Raw genomic sequence first — 22,666 nt, 5'->3', positions numbered from 1 at the left:
TGTTTTTAACATTTGGTCATTGAACTAGAAATGATATAATTTGGTCTTTTTGTGTGTGTTTGATTGTTTGGGTAAGTGGCCTTGATTTTTGTCTTTCATTTTTTAAATGCCTGGCTATTGAACATTCATGTGTTATAGATCAGTTGGTTCTGGTTCTAAAAGTAAATCTATTTTCCACCATTTATTTTCTTATGTAATTATAAACACTTGAGCCTTTTGAAGACTTCTTTGCTATTCACTTTGAAATACCATTTTCACTTAAAAACAAATATGTAGCATTTGAGAACAACTGTATTACGCTAGAGTTCCAATCACCAATGGAAAATGGTGGCTGTAAATCGTTGTTACCCAAAGTAAGCAATACTGCGCGCTGGGGGACACTGGAATGATCCCAAATCAGACCAGACTCCCTGCCATGGGGCTAAGGCCAACTCCCAGCAACCTAATGCACAGTCAAACTGCCTGCGCTGCTGAGATGAGTAGAAAGCCCAGTTTTCTCCCAGGGAGTGGTTGGTGGTTTCAAACAGTTAGCAGCCCACAGTGCCACCAGGGCTCCCAGGAGGCTTCTGAAGCAGATGTATGGGCTATTGTACCAAAGTTTCTAATCACCAGGAGGTACTGAGTATGTTTTTTTCTGAAAAGGGAGGAGTGGTAGGCCAAATAAGTTTGAGAACCTATGCTATAAATAATGCTTGTGGAAATGGAATTAAAAAATAATAGAATATTTTACATGAACTTCTGGAGACCCCTCATTCTAGCAAGAAGAAATTGCTTACCTTTTAAGTGCCTTTATTATATTGTAACTGTTATTTCTATAAGTGACATTACTAAGACATGCAAGCTATACTTTGCTAATGTAGGTTTTTAAACATTGTCTAAGCCTTGCCCAAGTCTTCACTGTTAATAGTTTAGGGCTTGTACATCAAGGCTGTCTTCTGGTTCAGTGTTATCTGTGACACAGTGTGTTTTCTGTTTTATGAAAATATGGAGAGGGGATTTTTATGTCTCTAATATTAACTATTTTTTCTTTTTCCTAGAGATGGTCAAATTACTGCAATTCTGGACCAGAAGAACTATGTAGAAGAACTAAATAGACATCTAAAGTAAAGAATGATTAAATAACATTAATGGGGCTTTGGTTGGGGATGAATGGAAAGCTTCAAACAACAGGCAGTGAGGATAAAGTCAGACAATATTCAACCAACAGACGTGACCCGGGCTGCACTCTAGACAGATTAGATAAAGGGCATTAAACTGTTTTGGTATCCTTTGGTGAAGACACTATAAGATTAACATGCAATTATAATGTTAGTGACCAAGTTAATAATTTACTTAATTATTAATAGGTGACATAAACAGTTGTCAGGCCTACTTGGTTCTAAAGGTTCAGCCACAAATTTCAGGACTGACCTGGGATAAAACATTTAGCACCTTAATAACTTTTGATAAGCATCTCGCTCTGGTTCCATGCATTTCTTATAAATTGAATTGAAATATTAGTCTACTGTCTTCACCATCACTGCAATAAGTTTCCAAAGTGCTCACTAGCAAGACTGTCCAAACATGAATCAGTTTTCCTTCTCTTGAGGAGAGCTATCCAAAAGGTACTGTGGATGGTTTTAGTAAACTATTGTGTAAATAAGCTACTGCTGATTAATTCAGGAAAAGGAGTTAATTTGTCCACTATTCATCATTTGTTTGTAGTTCTCTTGTGGAAGTAAGTTTAAATTAAGACCTATAATATATTATGGAGGAGCCATGGTGGCGCTGTGAGTAGGCAATGGGCTGCTAACTTCAAGGTCTGTGGTTCAAACCCATGAGCCATTCCATGGGAGAAATATGAGGCTGTCTGCTCCTGTGAAGATTTACAGTCTCAGAAATCCTGCATATGGTTTCTATGAGTTGGTGTTGACTTGATAGTGGTAGATGGAGTGAATAATATGCATATGTAAATCAATATAAAGCCTTCGTATCCTGATTTTAGCTAGAAAAGTATGAAGAAAAAGCATTTGCTCTGAGGACCAAGGGTTAATCACATTATATAACAAAGTCATATAGAAATGTTAAGAAGACAAAAAGATGGTTATAATTGACAATGAAATATGAACATGACACTATTATTTAACCTTTCTATGTCTCAATTTATCTGTAATTGGGGAGACATAACACAGGGTTGTTTAGATGAATGTTTGGTACGTAGCAGGAACCCATTTAAGCTATTATTATTTTATATAATTAAATCTTAACAGTAGTAGTTTCATTTCTCTGGATAATGATTACTGAATGTACACTTCATTGGCAAATATACAGCAGCTAATAAGATAGACACAGCTTCTCTAGAGCTCACAATTCTTTCAGGAACTGGGGACATAAAACAAATAATAAGTATAATGAATGTTTAAAATGGAGCATTGAGGATATTGCTTTGTTTCACAATAAACTTTTTTTTCCCTACTCTTAACAGTGCTACTGTAAACAACCTTCAGGCAAAAGTAGATGCATTAGAAAAATCTAATACAAAACTGACAGAAGAGGTAAGTGTTTGGGAAATTTTCTTTGACTAGCTTTCAGAATTTTCATTATAAGACAATAGTATACACCATTAGAGCCGATTATTTCTAGGAAATGTTGGAATAGAAGGACCAGACTTTTCATTTGAGGCATGTGCCTGCATAGTTATTTACAGCCATGTGACATCGAACTTCATATATATCTATGATCCCATAAGATTATAAAGTTCAGATCAAAGAAAGGGACAGCAGATGTACCCAAACACAACAGCTTCTCCCATGCAGTCCATGTATATCATGGCTCTTATCTGCACAGTGATAGCACTACCAGGTATAATGGTCACCCATAAAACATAGGTCTCGCTGCTAGTCATAATAGATGTTTAAATTAACACCAACTTTTCCTACTTACAAATAAAAGGTTCATAGTATAACAATTTATACTTCAACTCATAGCCAGCAGCCTCCAAGGTCAAATGACATGACTTGGTTCACACCTTCTACTAAGTCTGGACTGAATCCCACCTTCTCCTCTCCATTAGTGTACCAGAGAACTTCTTCTAAAATGGCATTAGAGCCACAGACAGAGTCAGAGTGATAATACATCATTGCTAAAGAATTGTGGCTACAAGGGCCAAATTAATTGACTACATCTCAATTGGGCACATCAGCTGCTTTGAGGGGGAGCATCTGTTGAGATCATCATTATGTTTATGTTTTGTTTTTTATATAACCTGTTCTCAAAATATTTTCCAAAATTTCTCTGTAAAAGTATTTTTTTCTTTGTAAAAACATTTCTGTGGGGTTTATCAATAGCTTTCTTTCCTTTTAAGAATAGCCAAACCTGAAATTATCTTGTAGGTCATAAGTTATTTTACACTCATTTTATACTGTATATTTATTAACTCCTTAATAAAAGGACTTAAGTTTTTTGTGTATAATTAACAGCTTGCAGTTGCAAACAACAGGATTATTACCTTGCAAGAAGAAATGGAACGAGTTAAAGAGGAAAGCTCCCACATATTGGAATCCAATCGAAAGGTGAATATTACTGTATTTATCAAATATTCATAGAGCATATCAAAATGCTAGTACTATCCACGTACTTGATTTTATGCACTAATGATTTGTACTGAACTTCAATGTTATACTTGTTATATTAAATATGCCATTTTTAGACCACACAAGTTTTTGCTTTGTAAAAAAGTGACATTTATCTAATACTACTGAAAGTTGCCATGTAAATGGTTTTTTTGTGTGTTTTTTTAATGTATTTATTTATTTATTTATTTATTTTTCTTTTTTAACATTTTATTAGGGGCTCATACAACTGTTATCCCAATCCATACATACATCAATTGTGTAAAGCGCATTTGTACATTGTAAATGGTTTTTAAAGATAATTCAACCCCTTAATGTACAAAACCTTTTATTGAACAATAAACTTTTTGTGATTTTATACATATTACACAATTCCAAACCTTAATTAGAAGCTGTATTGTTGCCCTTTATGACTGAAGATCAGAATTATCAGCACCAGCACCCCTGTGTGAAATAACCATGCTGCTACTTCTGAAATCGATGGTGCTTCTGGCATCTCTGTAGAGCGGTGGTCAGCCTTCCAAATGCTGCGACCCTCTCATATAGTTCGTCATGTTGTGGTGACCCCCCAACCATAAAATTACTTTCCATGCTACTTCATAACTGTCATTTTGCTACTGTTATTAATCAGGCGACCCCTATGAAAGGGTCATTCGACCCCCAAAGGGGTCATAACTCACAGGTTTAGAACCGCTCGTTAGATAGCCCCAGATTGCTATGGGTGTTTTTGTATTGCGTTTTCTGCCTTGATGTCTCTAGACATCAAGTATGTCATTAGAATACTAATGCCAGCGTTGTTTCTCCAGAAAGATAGCCATGCGCACGCCCTTTTATCTTCATACTTTTCAACCGCTTGGCCTAGGTATACTGGATATCAACCATTACTAAGGCTGCTGTTACAGTAAGAGCAGTAACCAGGCTGGGAAGGGAGACGAAGGCACTTTTGAGCACATAACAGAGTTGCCTTTAGTGCTCGGGCCTTGTGAAAACAACTGTGGCTGCTCAGGTTTCTGGTTGCCAGACTTCGAGCTCACATCCCCTGGATCAGACCACGTGTGAGGGCCTAGAGAAGGAATAGAGTACCACTTGACCCTTGGACCTCACTCACATTTTACAGTGACTGCAATCTTCTTTTTAGAGGCTGATTTTTAAAACTTCTAGCCCCCAATTTGGTAATTTCTCTTAGGATTTGAAACAAAATGGCAAGAAATTCCTTATTCAACTAAAGTATATATTTAAATTTACGAGACTTCTTTAACTTCTTGGTCTTCTTTTATTATCGTACCTACTTAGGCACGGTCATGTTTCCTTACTAAATAACAGTAGTAGTGTCAACTAACACATAATTCTTAAACATGTGTGCTTTTGTTGATCTTTTCAAGGGTCCTAAGCAAGACAAAACTTCAGAAGGGCAAGCACTGAGTGACGCAAGAAAGCATTTAAAGGAGGAAACACAATTACGACTGGTAATCTTTGCTCAGTTCTAAATGATTCAGGAACACATTAAAAGGGAACAACAGCCTGTTTGCAGGTTTTGTCTTACAGACCAGGATCAGGAATATCTATACTGCTCTAACCATTTGTGTGTGTGTGTGTGTGTGTGTGTGTGTGTGTGTGTGTGTGTGTGTGTTTACATGTTCTGGACTTGGTGGTAGTTTTAATCTGGTTCTTTCTCTCTCTCATACTTTTTAATTTAATTTATTTATTTGCCTTCCCCTTCACCCAGGTTAATACATTGTACTTCTAGTTATTAACCCACCCTTCCTCCCCTCATCCAAATTTTGATGGCCCTTATAGAACTGTTTCTCATTCTTTTTAACTCATATTTTCCATATTGCTTTTCTCTATGTATTTTTTGAGTATTCTAAACAGCCAGTAAGATTCTGCCCATCTTTATTATTTTGCGTTATTCTTTGCATTATAAGAACATTAGGTATATACAATCTACTTTTTCACTGTGCAATCTGCCCTCTCGCCCACCCCCAGCCCTCACCCCTGCAAAGATTCTGATCTGTACCCTTGTAAGGCTCCTTTTCCTTAGTACTAAGAGTTATTTGTGTAGAATTGTACGCTGGGGTTTTTTTAAGCTCTTTACTCTAGATTTATTCTTGTTCTTAGACATAAATAGAAAAATGTATCATCCAGGATGAGTTTTATGGTATTTTTAGAAGGTATACATGAATTTATACTAGAGAATGATATTCCTATGTAGTAATAATTTCTTGTGTAATAATTATTTCCAGGCTAGTTCCAAGGAGGTGGAGATTTAAAATGTTCTAAATGCCCAATTTGTCCAAGATGCTGTAGTGCTCTGCTCCCTCCCCCAGGGTATTCACTCTCACCCTGAAGGGTGTCCTCTGTAGCATGGCACAGAGACGCCACAGCGTTACAGAAACGGCTCCCATGGTTGCCAGGGCTGTTAAGTCACAAACCCGAAGGTCAGGCAGAGGCGAGCCAAATGCAGGGATCAGACCAGAAGCCAAATATGTCTGAAAGTCAAAGCAGGTCTCTGTCAACTCTCAGTTGGGAAACAGAGGTCACAGAGGGAAGGCCTCGGGGAAGGTGCGGTTACTGTCTTTCCGCAGACCTTCCACCCAGGACACACTCACGTCATACCCTCCAGTAGTGAGAGACGAAGGCTACACCCCGCCTTCGTCTTCCGAGATCAGATGAGACCGGCGCGTTGAATGTGTATGGCCGTAGACGCCACCTTAATCTTATAGCATGGAACTCCCTCCAAAATGGGATTACCAAACACGTTACGGTTGTTAGGTGCCAGTGAGTGAATCCTGACCCATAGTGACCCACTGTGCGCACAACAGAACGAACCACTGCCCGCTCCTGCACCCCCTCGTCACCATTGTGCTTATGCGTGAGCCCCCCACAGCCACTGTGTCAGTCCATGTTGAGGACTGATCTCTCCTGACAACAGTCATGAGGGTAGAATTGAGAGGGTATCACAAAAGGGATTGGGGCTAGAAGGGCTACATTAAGTAATGGACTACACCTCATCCGAGGAGAGATTTTTATCTCCATAGCTGTATGAGTGTATTCATACTTCCCTAGTGCTAGTATAGAGGAGCCATGGGCGGGGAGTGGTTGCAAGTTCGGCTGCAATCTGGAAGGCCAGCATTTCAAAACATCCAGCCACTCCGTGGGAGAAAGATGGGGCTTTTTACTCCCGTAAAGAGTTACAGTATGGAAACTCCCAGAGGCCGCTCTACTCTGTCCTGTAAGATCGCTGTGAGTCAGCAGAGACTCAATGGCAGTGAGTTGAGTACTGGTATATGGTAGTACAAACAGTTTAGCACTTGGCTGCTAACCTAAAAATAGGCTGTTTGTATCTACCCAAAGCCCCTCAGTAGAAAGGGGGTGCGTTTCTGAAACGTCACGGCCACTGAGAAGCCAATGGAGCACAGTGGATTAGTATACCCACTCTTCCTGCAGTTCAGATGCTGTGACAGACAGAGCGTCTCAGAGTAGGGACAGGCCCGAAAATAAGGGGGGACTTAATTTATTATAAAAATTCACAATGTATGGAACAGAATCTCAGGTTTTTGAAAAGACATCATGTTAACAACCCTGAAAAATGTGCCTTCTATACATTTGTGAATCAGATCAGAAATACTTCACATAAGGCAGTCTGAGAAATGATACATGTCACATTTTAATAAGCAGTATGATTTCTTTCCTGTCGTGCCATGTACATGTACAAAGAAGTGTCTCGAATAGCACATGATAAAATCTCTTAAATAAAATTTTCTACATCCCTCTTAGATTAAAGTAAATGTTTTTAAGAAAGAATCCAAGCAAGTAGGCAGGTCCTAGGTGTGCTGCGGGCACCGAGTAGGTGCAGAAAACCTCAGGTCTTTGTCTGTTTGTCCAGCCACACATAATTATTCAAAACATGTTGCTGGAGCACAGAAGATCCTTATCAATAAAGAACATCTTTTCTTTTTTTTTTAACAATCATTTTATTGGGGGCTCTTACAGCTCTTCTATAACAATCCATACATCAATTGTATCAAGCATATTTGTACATGTGTTGCCATTACTATTTTATAGACATTTAGTTTCTATTTAAGCCCTTGAAAGAACATATTTTCACAAAGCAGAAAACCTCCTTATTCAGAAAGTCTTTATGACTGAAACCAAGAGAGTTTCACACTCAGTAAATATAAACTTGACCATGGTAACCATCCTCAGTCATTGAGATGTTAGTCTAGTAACCCAAAGCACTTTCAGAGTTTCTTAAGGTCTTGAATATATTAACTGCGTCCAAATTTAAGAGAACGGTTGACTATTGTAGTGCTTTGTGTAGGTATTTCTATAATCGGACATAACATTGCTTACATTAATAAGATCTGATGAGTGCCTCAAGTGTGTGCATATCTTAGACATATTTAATAGTGCTGTCTTTGACCCAGCACATTTAGGAGATTTGCTTTTTTAATGTGCAAATGCTATTATGATTATATTAATTGCCTTTCTTGTTAATGTTTCTGCAAGCTAGTGCTTGCCAACAGCACTTCACTAGAATATTCAGTGAAGAGTTTGTGATCCACTCTTGACTGTGAAATGTTACAGTTTGTACTTAGTTGAGGAAAGAGAGTAAGCAATGTATTTGCCTGTGGGGGCAGGACGTTGAAAAAGAGCTGGAGATGCAGATCGGGATGCGACAGGAAATGGAAATGGCCATGAAGATGCTGGAGAAGGATGTCTGTGAGAAGCAGGACGCCCTGGTGTCTCTGCGGCAGCAACTGGATGATCTTAGAGCTCTCAAACACGAACTTGCCTTTAAGCTGCAGGTAGGTCAACCGTGAGGAAGAGCCTTGCTGGCTCCGCAACACTGCGGTGGGGTTCAGGGGAAGTGGGGCTCTTAAAAAGCACCCTTTAAACGCAAGAGGACGTAGTCATATCTCACTTTATGGCTAATAAGCCCTTTTAGAAACCTCCCTATCATAGGGTCCTGCATTACTATTCTGGAAAGCTGTCGTCATTTTTCAAATTACAATGGGGGAAAAGAGGTTTTTTTTATCAGAGAATTTCTCCTTTCCTGCCTAGCACGCCAGCTGAATCATACAAAACCAAACCAAACCCATTGCCATTGGCCCTAGGTAGGGTTCCAAATTGTAAACCTTTGATAGCAGACAACTTTAAGGGATCTTCAGAAAGTTCTTGGGAAAGATCTATTATCTTTGCATTCTATATTTCTACAAATTGGTGAAAACCCCACATATACATCATTAAATTTTATACTGAAATAAGATAAACTAACGAGCCTTTGGATGTTGATTTTTATAAGGCTTCATGCACCTATAGTAATTTTAAACAAATGGTGTTTTTGGTTTTTATCCATTTGGGAGTTAACTGACACAAACACAAGTATTTCTATTTCTCATTTACTGCTAAGTTCAAAAAACCGAGGTGATGTATTTCGGAATTTTGTACAGATCACTGTGTTCTTTCCTATAACAGAGTTCAGACTTAGGAGTAAAACAGAAAAGTGAATTAAACAGTCGCTTGGAAGAGAAGACTAATCAGATGGCTGCTACCATTAAACAGCTGGAACAAAGGTAAAGACGTGCTGTTGCTTTAATGAGGTGTGTGGGGCCTTGAAGTCTCGGAGTGAAAAGCATGACATGCATTTGGTAAAATAGACCAAAATTATTTTCTGCTTGAACACGTGCTGGTAGAAAGAAAACAAGTTAAATTTTTTTTCTATGATGTCACTGAAAATTCTTAAAGAAATGTCGGCTTTTCATGACTGTTTTGTAAAGAAGAACTTTAATTTTAACCCTTTTACTTAACCCTATTTCTGAATCTTGGAATGTTGGAGGAAGGATATTTAAAACAAGAATGAATTTTGAAGGGATCTGGAGATTTGTGTCTGTGAGTCTGATTCTCCTGTCCGTTGCTGCAGTCTGACGGCTGTGGTACTTGAGGGGATGTGGGGGCACAGGATCTACTTGGGATCTCTTCTCCCTGCTTGACCCTTCCTTTCTGCGCTATCAGCTCCCTGGTGGGTCTACTTTCTCCAGAGGGGCTGGGTGATTTGCACTGTCACCTCTCACCCAGAACTCTTACATCTGTCTTTCCCTTGCTCTGACCGTCGGGACCGTCGGCTAGATACTTGTTACAATTCACTGTGTCCAAAGCAAATCCTCTCCCAAGCTACTCTGTTGGTTTTCTTGCTTCTCCGCTTTCCTAAACCCACCTTTTTCTTCCTGGTGACTCAGCTGCCAAGGAAAAGACTGAGACTTCCAAGACTGAGTGAAGCCTGGCATCTAATGCCAGCCTGTATTGCCACCTTTAATACCCACTGGTCACTGCTTGTTTGTTTGCATTTGAGCAGAATTAAACTACTTATTGGTACCTGGACATTTTTTTCTACTTTCCCCATTCAGGCCTTTCCTAATAGTTCCACTGATTAGCAATCCCCGTCTATTCCCCACTCTTTAAGTGTTCAAGTACATTTGTTACATTCAGCCTCAAACCCCATCTCCTCAAAGCTGCCATTGACTTCTCTTCCCAGCTAGGGATGTTCTGTCCTCGTTGGGTTCCTGCGGTCTTAGTGCATAGCACGTGGGCGCCTCTCTTTCTCCTCCTCGTAGAACCCTTTCTGATGAGAGTCTAGGGTCCTCGAAGTTAGTTAACTATGAGTTTAGGTCCCCTCATTGGACCTGCCATGGTGTCATGAGCATCAAAGCATTTGGTGACTACATCAATGAATGAATAATGTATTGTATCGAGATTATTCTTATACATATGAATGCTGATTACAAACTAATAAGCATATATATCTGGTTTGGGTACTAAATTAAAAAGTATTACTCTACCTAGGAAGGAAACTTATCTAAGAAAATATGTACTTGCCCATAGAAATTACGTTTATGATTTAACAAGTCAGTTGGAAATTGTGCTTTTGCCATGTATCAAGTTTTTTTTGAATTGGCATTTAAAGCAAACAGAACTAAAGTAATTACTTATTTCATTGAGTATTATGTAGCTGACTTGATCTCATGCTATTTTTGTCTTTCTTTTTTTGTCCATTTTCTCACCCTTCTATCACTCCTTTTTTGTTTTGATTTTATTAATTTAGTGAAAAGGATTTGGTGAAACAGGCAAAAACCTTAAATAGTGCAGCAAATAAACTGATCCCCAAACATCACTAGGCTATTTTCAGTCGGGCAGTGCAAGTCCAACATCACGACTTAATTATAGAAGGAAGAAACCTGAAAATCAATTATGTTTAAGCTCTGGTTCTGTAAAATGTCGCTGAAAGTTGACTGGGAATTTGCTGGACTTTAACCAACCACTTGGATCTGTCGATTGGGTTGTGTTTGTTTCATTGGTTTTCTTTCTTTTTTCACTTGTCTCCCCAGAATTAGAAAATTTGGTGTAAGTACCTGACTAAATGCCATATAGACAATGTGAAATTATTTCTGAGTTGACCAATCAATAAATCATGGGAGAAGAAAGAAAGAAAGAAAAACACCTAAAGAATTGAAGTCCTGTATAGATTTATTGAGACCCTTACAACTCAATCCTGACAATATCAAATTCTAGGTGCATTGTTCATGACTCTTATCAGTCAACTGGTTCAACCTTGCAAGATAATGAACTGGAGGTGAATACCTTGTGAACTTGGACTTCTCTAAAGTGGCTCTGTGTGTCTTAGTCATTACCTCACTTCTTTGTTGCATAGGTTGATTCCCAAGCCAAGGATTTAGTATTTCATGCCCCTACATTTTTATTCTCAGTAGCCAGGATTGCTTGCAACTTTTTTTTCTTAGTGACTTGAGGAAATCACAACACAACAGGATGAAGAAAATGTTATAAAATTGATTATGGGCATAATTTTTTAAAAAAAGCAACACAACAACAACAATAACCCCGCTTCTTTACATTTATTTAAAGTACACAAAGTTAGTGACTAGGTAATTTATAATAGCATAATAATGTGAACACGTGTGTAAACCTTATTATTTCCCATCTTCTACCTCTGCTCTTGTTATTTTTCTGTACTTCTTTCTATTTAGATAGCTCAGAGTAAAAAAATGAATAAAAATACTCCTTTACATAAACAGACTATCCATTTAAAAAATCTATTTTGTTTTTCTATTGCATTAAAGAGGCAAGGTATAGACATGAGTAATGGTTTCCTGCCTGTCAATCCTTGCTGGAAACATTTATTTAAGAGTTTCTGTTACTTTTTTTTTCTGGGGAAAAAATAATAATCTGATTATTAGAAATGCATTTCAAAATAGATAAGTTGTAAACTTGTATTCTTTATTATTAATTAGTCTAAAAAGTCAAGATTTCCCTTAGATACCTACAAGCAATATTAGCAGGGCTTCTTTTTCTAAGTGACTCTAAATCTAACCCTTTCTAAGCTTTAGGTTGTAAGTAAACCTTTACATACTTTGATTGTTTTTAACAACTTAACTGGGGGCCGGCAGGGTTGCCACAGCCTTCCTGCCCTCTGAAAGTCTTGGCGAAACACTAGCTTTTTCTCTCATGCTGGTGTGACTTGCAGCATTTCAGCTGCTTAGATGGGGACGAAGGTAACCCCTTGGCTTCCAGCTTTTGAAATCCCTATCACCTTCTTGGCAAAACCAGAATAAGAGTGAGGTGGGTTTCGTGTGTGCTTTTTTATAGTCCTTGCACAGACTTGAACCCGAGTCAAGTCAAAGAACATAATGTGCAGACCAAGTTTATGGAAGATCCTCGGCTCTTGAGGTTTTTTCAGTTATGATAATTTTGCACCTATACAATTGTACCTCTTACTGCATTCATACCTACATCAGCTAATGAGTTGCCTTTCTATGAGCATCTGGAAAGAATGCTCAAACACCAAAATGAAACTTTTGAAATGGAAGACTGCGCATAGCATGCTTCCACATTCTATTAAAGACAGCCCCAGCTGTCTCACTCTCGAGAGCGGCTTCTTTAGAGGGGCAAAGCCGTAGGAGATGCAGGAAAGCCTCATTGCTCAGACTTGTCCAGAGCACGTGGTCAGGAATCCTGTACAGGCCCAGCGCCGCCTAGTCTGTCCACTTGGTCACGCACCGCACGGCCAAACCGACCAAGGTTTTTCCTTACCTGTAACCCAGAGCCGGGGTGCAGGTTAATGTATATCGTCCTATGATTTACTACTTGTGGTTTAGGGAAAGGACCAGAGAAATGTTCTAATTCCACTTATAAGAAGGTAGCTACCCATTTGCAAGTTCTAGTTAATGTGTGTAAGACAGAAATGGAAAGTATCAAACCTGTTAGGAAATAAAAACAAGCCAAAAAAAGTGGACTTAACTTAAATTGTTGTGTACTTGAGGTTGGCTTTGGATATGGATTTTCTAAAACGTGATGTTTTATTGTTTATCATCTAATGGCTGTAAACTGTAGTGATAGAATAATAATAATAAAAAAATTGGAAAATCAGCTTTTCTTCTGCCTGGTTCACCTTCATCTTGCTTATCCTTAGAATGTTTCCTCAACATCTTTCTCCACCACCACCCCTTCATAATTTCTTCCCCTTAGTCTTACAACATTTTTCTGTCTGTCTCTCCTAACTTCCTTCCTTGGGTTGTTTTATTTTATGTTGTGAACTTGGTCTTCCTCCCCACCATGGCTTTTATTTTTTATCACAAGTTCATGTGGCTCACATCCAGATTGCGCCAGGCTGAGCGAGGCCGCCAGTCTGCTGAGTTGGACAACCGGCTCTTCAAGCAGGACTTCGGAGACAAGATCAACAGTCTGCAGCTGGAGCTGGACGCGCTCACCAGGCAGCGGTGAAGAGAGGGCAGCTTCCGCTGGCAGGGTGGTGGTCCTGGTAATGCCAGAGGCATCAGGGAGGGCCAGGGAGAGTCCCAGGACTGGCAGCCCTCTCAGTGATTAGTAGTGACCTTTTTCTGGAGTTAGAATTCAGAAACCTCACGTGTACCAACATGCCCCAAAGCTCATCAGTGGCTTTGTGCTGTGTGCCAGATGTTTGTGAAGCATTTTTCATACATCCTCACAATGTCCTCCTATCAGCTATATTACTGGGTGATATTACTGTCCCCACTTTCAGATGAAACTCCAGTTTGATTGAACTCCCTGTCCGAGTCCATTCTGACCCATAGCGAGCCCATCTATAGGACAGAGCAGAGGGAGCAGAAACCTGCATCTTGTTCCACAGAGTGGCTGGTGGTTTCAAACTGCTAACCTTGAGGTTAGCAGCCCGACTCTTAACCCACTATGCCACCAAGATTCTCTAAGGTTTAGAGGGGTTAAATTTCACAGTATTCACACAGTTAAGCTAATAAGGGGATGCTCTAATTTGAAAGCCTGCCTCTTTTGGTTCCGAGGATTATATCTCAAATGAGACTCACTTTCATGCTGAAACTATGGACTTCAAACAAATAGGCCTTTGTGTTGAATCGCCGAGGTTGTAACTGGGGTTGAATGCATAATTAGAAAGAGAGACCAGCTAATGTATATAAAATGGGGTGTTAGTATTAGTACTTTTATATTATATCTTGATGAAAATTTGTAAATACTGCCTTTCAGTTACGGTAATTTGGCATTTAGTTGAGAGCAACTCTCTATTAATAGTTGACAAAGGAATATCAAATATTCTGACTTTAAGTGTCAACTCTTAAGTCTATGAGACCCTAGAGTGATTCTTAATCATCCAAGAAAGATTTAGCATGTTTTGTATATTTTAGTGTTAAGCTATTGGGCTTATTTTATTGTACTTTAATGTTTCATTATATTGTATTTTAATGCTTTTAATTTTGGATTTCTGTATATCTTTTAACTTATTAATCAAGTATAAAAAAATACTTAAGCTTTAAGAAAAGGAATTGGCATTCTTCAGAGAATATGAGTCTAGAAATACAAATTTTCACCCTTTAACTCTTCCATCCACTCCAGGAACCAGCTTGAGTTGGAACTAAAACAGGAAAGAAGGTTACAAAACAGAAGCCTTCCAGGAAAGGGTCCACTGAAGACAGAGCCCCAAATGGTAACACTTGTTATCCTCTTGCTCATTTACATAGGCCCCCCCAGTGTGCTTTTGTGGGGCACATACTCCATTACTCCATGGCCTTGGCCTTCCTGTCTACAGTGGCAGCCCCAGAGGGAGAGCACATGCCTGGGAGGCAGGCTGGAGTCTGAGTTGGCCCTGCAGTCGCTCTCTAGCTTGATTCCGTTTGGAAAGGGGGATTTTAAGAACCATGATTTTCCTGGCCCTTTTATCCCTTTTGATTTGTTAAGGAAGAGTATCTTTGATATCGTAGGGGAAAAAAGTGTGTTTCTCAGACTCGTGCTGACTGAAATAATTTTAATTCTGGGCTATAATAATCCCTCCCAATCCTCAGTTCCTCCACAGCAGAATTTTCACATTTTCTTCTTATCCCATTTTTTCCCATCAACATTTTGAAGCCTTATAATGCATTGACAACTCCCTTTCATGACCCTTGAGAGGCCTAAGGGATAGACCTTAGGATAAGGGAGGACACACATTCCACACTTGGAAGCAGCTGGGCAGGCGGCAACCATGAAAGTTTATCCAGCAAGACAGGGCTTAGAGTCTTAAGTGCAAACAACACCCTGCGTGTACAGGCTGTAGCAGTTGGTGTGCCAGTGGACATCTAGTTGACAGAGTGTCCACAGGGTCACACAGTGCTGGGCGTGTCCTCAGCCATGCACATTTTGATCACCTTTTCAGAATTTTACCTAAGGGAGTGGAATTCTTTCTCCGAGGAAGTAGCTGATATCTTGAGCCCTTTATCTGCAAGTAAATGGGACTAATTCCAAATTTTAATCTCAGGAATTAAAATGATCTACTCCAAAAATGCTTTGTCTGTTAGAATAGTTTATTAAAAAACTGAACTACTTGGAGTAGAGAATGAAGAAACAGCCTTCAAAGTTTGATCTCTACCTCAGACAGTCTAAGAGGTGACAAAATAATAATAATTTATCAATTATTAAGGGCTCATGGGGGGTGTGACTGGGAGGGAGGGGTAAAAATGAGGAGCTGCTACCAGGGGCTCAAGTAGAAAGCAAATGTTTTGAGAATGATGATGGCAACAAATGTACAAATGTGCTTGACACAATGAATGGATGTATGGATTGTGATAAGAGTTGTAAGAGCCCCCAATTAAATGATTTTTAAGTTAAAAAAAAAATATCTCTAATTTTTATAAAAGCTACTTAGCTGAATACCCAAACATACCACACAAAAGCAAATGTCTACAGCATCACCATTGTTTAAAATTCCGAGTAAGTAGTAAATCGGGCTGTTTTCTTGTGGCAGGATGGGAAGCACAAAACTCCAGAAGAAAATGCTCACCGGAAAAAGTCCCTTGAAGAAAGTCACAGGTCAAGTATTAACAGAGCTTTCTGGTTCTCTGCGGAGGGTGGGGAGTAGGGGCGTTTGAGGTTGCTTGGCCCGAACACAGACCAGGTGCTGACTGCTGTAACGTTAACATGATGCCAGCAAAAAGGCCATTTGAAGGGAGTGTGACTAAATAACAAAGCAGTTAACGCAGATCAAGCCAAACTTATTGGTCCCTTCTGTAGAAGTGGTAATCCCTCTATCATTCCAATTCTTCCCTGATTCATATCCAAACTCTGATTATCACTTAAGATATTATTATTAATCTTTACTAGATTGTGTTGTAGAGTACAAAAGGGACCTCAATCTCAAGTATAATTTCAGAGAAATTTTGTTAAGTCTTAAAACGGACAAAGACCTCATTTGGATAAGGGAGGTCATTAGCCGAAGGTCATAATGGCATCCAAGGATTCTCAGTCAGGATGCTTGTTAAATAAGGCATGGGACAAAGGAAACCATCACAAATTCATATTTGGTGGCAGATCAATATATCATAGTTAAAGGTGGAACTCAGAAGCAGGAAGGGGGGCATGATTAGGATGTGTAATTATGCTAGATAGAATTGCTTACAAGATTGGTCCAGGGCGAGGGCGGGTTGGAAAGGGATAACCGATTACAAGCATCTACATGTGATCTCCTTCCTGGGGGACGGACAACAGAAAAGTGGGTGAAGAGAGACGTCGGACAGGGCAAGATATGACAAAATAATAACTTATAAATTATCAAGGGTCCATGAGGGAGCGGGGAGCGGGGAGGGAGGGGAAAAATGAGAAGCTGATGCCAGGGGCTTAGGTGGAGAGCAGATGTTTTGAGAATGATGAGGCCAATGAATGTACAAATGTGCTTTACACAATTGATGTGTGTATGGATTGTGATGAGAGTTGTATGAGCCCCTAATAAAACGCTTAAAAAAATTTTTTTAAAGGTTGGTCCAGGGCCTTTTAATCAAGACTGTCAGGGCATGACTGATAGGACATGACTCATGACCACGCGAACCCCTGTACTTCTCCAGTGTAGTGCTGTCTATGTAGGACATACCCAGGCAAAGCCCCCAAAAGAGACTGGCCCTCCCTGGGCTGGCTGGAGGAAGTCCTATGTTCAATGCACTCTGCCTGAGAGCAATATTATCTGCATCCTGGGACAGATCAGAAGGAATTCAGCGGAGGCTTAATCTTCAGTGTAGAGACTCAGATGGATTTGGGGCTGTCACTGTCAGTCAGCGCCTTCTGCAAACCTAGTGCTCAGAAGTGAAGCTCTAATAACATTGGTATTCCAAAAGAATAGAACCCCAGTTCTTAAGTGTACAGACCCCTTTCTTCAGTGTCCTCGAGTCTGCCTTGGTTTCACCTCCGTGCCCTGTGGAAAGCAGCCGCCCATCAAGTACATCCTCTCTTGTCCCCGTCTCTTCTCTCTCAGGCTCTCTCTCAGCTTCACTGGGTTCCGTTTGCTTATCTGCATAAAGTCCATTTTGAGGTAGTTCACCGTTGACCGTTGTTTTAGCAGGCAGCAAAATGTTGCATCGTGCTGCTGCATTAAAAAAATAAAGGAGATTAATGATCAGGAAAGCGAGGTTTTGAGAAAAGTAGACAGTAAACATTGTTAACACCCACCCCGGCCCAGGATTTGATGCCTTAAGAATGAGGGAGTGTGTCAGCCGGAGCACAGTAGCTGCTGGAGAAGAAAACTCACACCGTCTCACGTGTGTAGGCTGATTGTGCAGGTACTGGGTCCCCCACTTCCAGAAAGTAGGGCATCCCGATGAGACCTTTCAAAAGCCAAAATGAAGTGAAGAAGAAATTATGATTCATTTCAATGGGAAACTTTTGCACCTTCCCAGACTCCAAAATATAGCCTACTAAATCACACCAGATAACACATAAAAGCTAAAATAACAGCAGGGCTTCAAAGCAGTTTCTTCCAGTTCCACTCCCAGCTGGGAATTTGCATTTCCACCTCGGACCACACTAAGTCAGAATGTACACTGACATCCAGGCCAATACGTACACAGGAGTCCCCTGGGGATCTTGTTCAAACGTACGGTCCGATTCCGTCCATATCTGGGTAGGAAGGCAAACTCAGGAAGGGGCTGAACTTGAATCAGAATTCAAAGCCCTGGTTCACAGACAGAGTTCAAAGCATGGTGGCATGGTGTCTGCGATGCTGACCGTCGTTTCCAAGGAAGGGCCTGGAGAGGCCAGCCACATTGCTGCTCGTGGTACTCGCAAACGTTGAACACAAGTTCCACTGCCTGCCGCTTTTCACAAAAGCAAAAATCCTCTTCAGATTTCGTTTGGTTATTAAAAGTAGCTACGAATGTAGGGCCTTCATAAAAGCAAAGGAGTGCTGGTAGTGGTATGCGTTGAGCTGCTAACTGCAAGTCAGCAGTTAAGATCCACCAGCCACTCCGAGGGGAGAAAGATGAGGCTGTCTACTCCGTGAAAAGTGTGGTCTCAGAAACCCACAGGCACAGGTCTCTGTGAACCGAGATAGCATCATGGAAATGCAGCACCTTAACTGTCACTGTTTCTGCCTCTCCATTTTAGGCTGCAGTCTCACTATGGGGACCAACAGGTAACCAAACCTTCTGTTCTAAACACCTTGCTGGAGGGTGAAGTTGGCTGGATCATGCGTAGCCAGTAAACAGGGCAGAGGCGGGGAGGTGGGTGAAAGCCAGGTCTTTGCTTACTGCCCTTCACCAGGGTGCTAATGAGCCTGCAGCTCTCACTGCTTGGAACCACTTCCCAAGGAAACAGCTGTCCCCACTCCTCATGTGGGACCTAGCAGGGCTCTCTTTGTCCCCTTTGCCTTGGCTTCCCCGTACAGCAACTGGGGAAGGTGAAAAATCCAAAACAGCTTTCTGATTGCTGAGAAGTAAAAAATTCAGTGGTACAACCAGCTCTGCCAGTAGCATACAGTATTTGCCAGTCCCTCGAGGAAGATGATAAAGGCTCCTCCGTCTGAGTCACCACGATGCGGTTGGTTGCTAGGCTATCAAGTGGAGTCCTGTGCTTTGCATTCCCCATCAAGGGGAAAGTGAAACAGGAAGGAGAGCACCACTTCTCTTTTTATTACATTTAAACGTTCCACTTTCTACTTCTGTATGCTTTCGCTTTCTTTTTGTAAATAAACATTGCATTTTATTTTACTATAAAAATTAAAAGAGCTGGAACAATCATGATAGGATTATGATTTGCACCAAGGTGCTGGGATTATTTGTAATTTGTTTCTTTCATATGCAGGTAATCTGGGGTGTGCTTTTATTAAGCATGTAACCTATATGCATACTCTGAAAGTACGCATATTCCTGGGGCCACGGGAAACTAACGGGCTGCCTGTGTGGTTTAGGATGCACGTCTCCTCTCTGAAAAACCACAGGTGTGTCATCTCTGCCAGGAAGATGGTGGCAGCGTGAAAAAGGTAACTGTGGTGCGAATTGAGCAGCTTCTTCACAGAGAGGTCCAGTATTGCCCCAGTCCCTTTTAGGGGAGAACAGACTTCCCCAGTGTAGCTCGCGGGTCTTCCCAGGGCAGAGCAGGGAGACAACAGAGGGAGCAGTTCTGTGTGCTGGTGGCACAGTAATGAAGAAACTAGGCCAAGTCTCTGTTCTTAGAAGGCTCATGACCTTTGTGTGGGCTCAGAGACGTGAAGTACATTTCCCAGCCTACATAAGCAGCAAGTGGTAAAGCCAGGATTCCATCCTGACGGACTTCAATGTGGAGGCTTCTTCCCGTGCCCCCATCCATCTTACAACACAAAAGATAGGTCTGGGGAAGGAGCTTCTTTAGTTCCTGGGGGAAATCACCCCTGGAGGAAGAAGCTGCCCCCACTAGACCACTTACTTGCCCCACGAATGTTGACATGGGCACCTTCCCAGTCTGTGCTCCGAGAAGCAGGCAGAAATGAAAGCAGGCCTTTAGTATGTGTGTTTGGTAACTGCATCTGTGAGATGCTTTCCAAAGTCCCCTCCAGCATCTAGGTGCATCCTCAGCCTCGTCATAAGTGAGGGGGCTTCACAAAGCTCCTGGATAATGAAATCCTCCCCGGACTTTTTGAAGCCCGCTCAGTTTGTTGTTGGGTGCCCGTGACACCGTCCTGACTCATAGTGACCCTTGTACAACAGAATGAAGCGCTGCCCTGTGCGGTGCCATCCTCCCGGCTGGTGCTGTATTTGAGCCCATTGGTGCAGCCACCACGTGAGCCCCTCTCATTGGGGGTTTCCGTTTTTTATTGCTGACTTCCTGCTTTACCAGGCACGATGTCCTTCTCTAGGGATTGGCTGTCTGCAACATGTCCATGCAAGTGAGACACAGGCTAGCTATCCTCACGCTAAGGATTATATACTAGATGTTTAACAGACCAGTGAGGATAAGAAAAGAATACCTAGGAAAACAGGAGATAGGCCCAAATTCCAAACTGCAATTCCAATGACAATCTGTGAGAAGGCTGAATTTTAACAAGTAAAACTTTACACAATTGAGAGCTGTTAATAGAAGTAAGTTCTCAAATAGAAGAAACTGCTCCTCTGAATCCGGCTTTTCTCTTCAGTTGGTCATGCCAACTGACTTCAGTATGTCCAGAGGAAGAGTCCCCCGGCCTTCAGATCCCCTGCGTGCAAGCCACACTCAGAAATGGTTTAGGCTGAACTCTTTGGGCTCAAATTTCACAGGGGCAATTGCACTTTGGGAGTCTTTTTGGTCAGGACTCTTAGTCCTGCGTCCAGGAGCCCTGGTACTGTGGTGGGCAGCAGTTTGAACCCGCCAGCTGTTCCCCGGGAGGAAGAGGCTTCCTCCTCCCACAAAGAGCTCCTGTCGAAGGAATCCGAAGGAGCTCTGCTCCTCTGTCCACAGAAACACTGTGAGTTGGAATCAACTTGTGGCAGTGTGTTTTGTGGTTCTGGGCTTGCCAGTCACCCTGCCATGATGCTCTCCCAGCATTTAGCTCCTGAAGATTCAAAATGCTCAAACGGCCACTTTCCTTAGTATCAGCATAACGGAAGCCGAGTGCTCCTGCTACAGGGCACAGACTCATAAACAGCAAGACAGGAGAACATTGAGCATATTAGGATTTATAGTTTCAGTTCATGTACAGCAAATGTTTTCATCCTGGGCTATCCACTGCTAGGTCAGAGTATGTGCAGATACTTGAAAACTCATTGCAGCCCTGTTGCTGTGAACTGACATCCATTCCCCACCATGGAGACCCCATGCACTGTGGCATAGGCCATTGCGATCCAGAGTATTTTCACTGGCTGAGTTTTGCAAGTAAGATGACCGGGTTTTTCTTTCTAGTCTGTCTTGGTCTGGAAGCACCCGCTGAAACCTATTCAGCATTAAAACAGTACCCAAGCCTCCACTGGCAGTGGTAGCTGCACTTGAGACGCTTAGCCAGGGATCTGCAGCATGGAAGGCAGGGATTCTGTCACAGAACTACCACTGCCCTCATTTTTAGAATTAATTCAAATTCAAAATGAATATGGCCTGGGTGGCACCTTGGCCAAACATTGGGCTGCTAACCATAAGATAGGAAATTTAAACCCACCAGTCCTTTCACACGAGGAAGAGGAGGCTGTCAGAATCTACTCAAGGGCAGTGTGTGTGTGTGTGTGTGTGTGTGTGTGTGTGTGTGTGTGTGTGTTTCCCTAGTAAGTACAGGAAACGGAATATGCAATGAATTCTGTAGGCAAATAAGTCATGGAATGCCTGTTCTCAATATTGCTGCTTTTCTGCCTTTAAATCTTTCTTTAGTTGGCTGCTATCTGGCACACAGTAAACAGTCCGTCCTTGATTAGACATTGAGCATTTACCATATTTTCCCATTTACAGCTCATGCCTCACTCTCCCCGTCTCCTCTGCCCTTTCCCATCTAACTTCCTCTCCTCCTCGTAGAGTGAGTGTAAGAACTGCAAAAGAACCTTCTGCGATGCCTGTTCGACTCATGAACTGCCTCTTCCTTCAAGTATCAAACCCGAGCGAGTGTGCAATCCCTGCCACAAGCATCTGATGAAGCAGTATTCCACCAGCCCATCGTAAGGCAGGTGCCCAGGCCCTACCTGGACCAGGACTTTGATGCAGGCCTGGCGTCTGCATAAATGTCATGCAAGATAGCACGACTCCCTCGAGTCCAGTCCTTGCAGTCAAGATAGAGAGGAATTATTTTAATACATCAGCTCCAGGGAGAAAGAGCAGCAGTTGGGGGATGCCGGAAGATTTGCTTGTTTTTCCTAATGACTGTATGAATAAAAATTTCTCAGTTCAGCCTTTCTTCTTTAAATGTAAATAACCCAACTTTGAAGGGTTTTCTGCGTAGCATAGCCCTGGGAGGGCTGTCAATTGTATGACTAGTGCTAGTACTTGGGGAGCTGTAATAGAAGAGAAGGAGAGAGGTCCAAGCAGTTAAGAAGAAAAAAGAAACTGATCATCTCCCTGTTATATTTGCATATTCAGAGGGGAAAGATTGCTGTTAACTGAAATCAAAATGATAGATATTACATATTTCCCCAGGTGCTGCTAGATATAAAGATTATTTCCTCTTCAACTCCCATTAACTACCTCTTGAAATGATCTCTACCAAACTGTGAACCCAAACTCGGGGTGGGGTGGGGGGTGTGGGTGTAATGGTAGGGCAGGATCAAGGGGAACGTAACAAAGAGGAAGTGCTGAAATCCTGGTGGGGA

General features: G+C 41.4%; 1 protein-coding gene across 7 annotated transcripts in view; it reads left to right on the top strand.

The window, feature by feature from the left end:
- Positions 1–22,247, top strand: part of RUFY3 (RUN and FYVE domain containing 3) — a 76,536-nt gene extending 54,289 nt beyond the window's left edge. For 3 of the 7 annotated variants that reach the window (XM_045284036.1, XM_013004847.3, XM_004703182.4), the window contains 12 exons: positions 1,038–1,103; positions 2,465–2,534; positions 3,459–3,551; positions 4,994–5,077; positions 8,252–8,419; positions 9,090–9,187; positions 13,283–13,402; positions 14,529–14,619; positions 15,913–15,977; positions 18,537–18,564; positions 19,339–19,410; positions 21,879–22,247. In XM_045284036.1, coding sequence (XP_045139971.1) covers positions 1,038–1,103; positions 2,465–2,534; positions 3,459–3,551; positions 4,994–5,077; positions 8,252–8,419; positions 9,090–9,187; positions 13,283–13,402; positions 14,529–14,619; positions 15,913–15,977; positions 18,537–18,564; positions 19,339–19,410; positions 21,879–22,022 — 1,099 coding nt within the window. In that variant the 3' untranslated portion in view covers positions 22,023–22,247. The other 4 variants (XM_004703183.4, XM_004703184.4, XM_045284035.1 and 1 more) reach the window with 3 other exon arrangements.
- Positions 22,248–22,666: the final 419 nt, after the last annotated feature.

This window comes from Echinops telfairi, unplaced genomic scaffold, assembly GCF_000313985.2.
Source record: "Echinops telfairi isolate 266 unplaced genomic scaffold, ASM31398v2 ScPeMD7_7468;HRSCAF=8506_0, whole genome shotgun sequence".
Lineage (NCBI taxonomy): Eukaryota > Metazoa > Chordata > Mammalia > Afrosoricida > Tenrecidae > Echinops > Echinops telfairi.
This window is presented reverse-complemented; position numbering and strand designations above follow the sequence as displayed.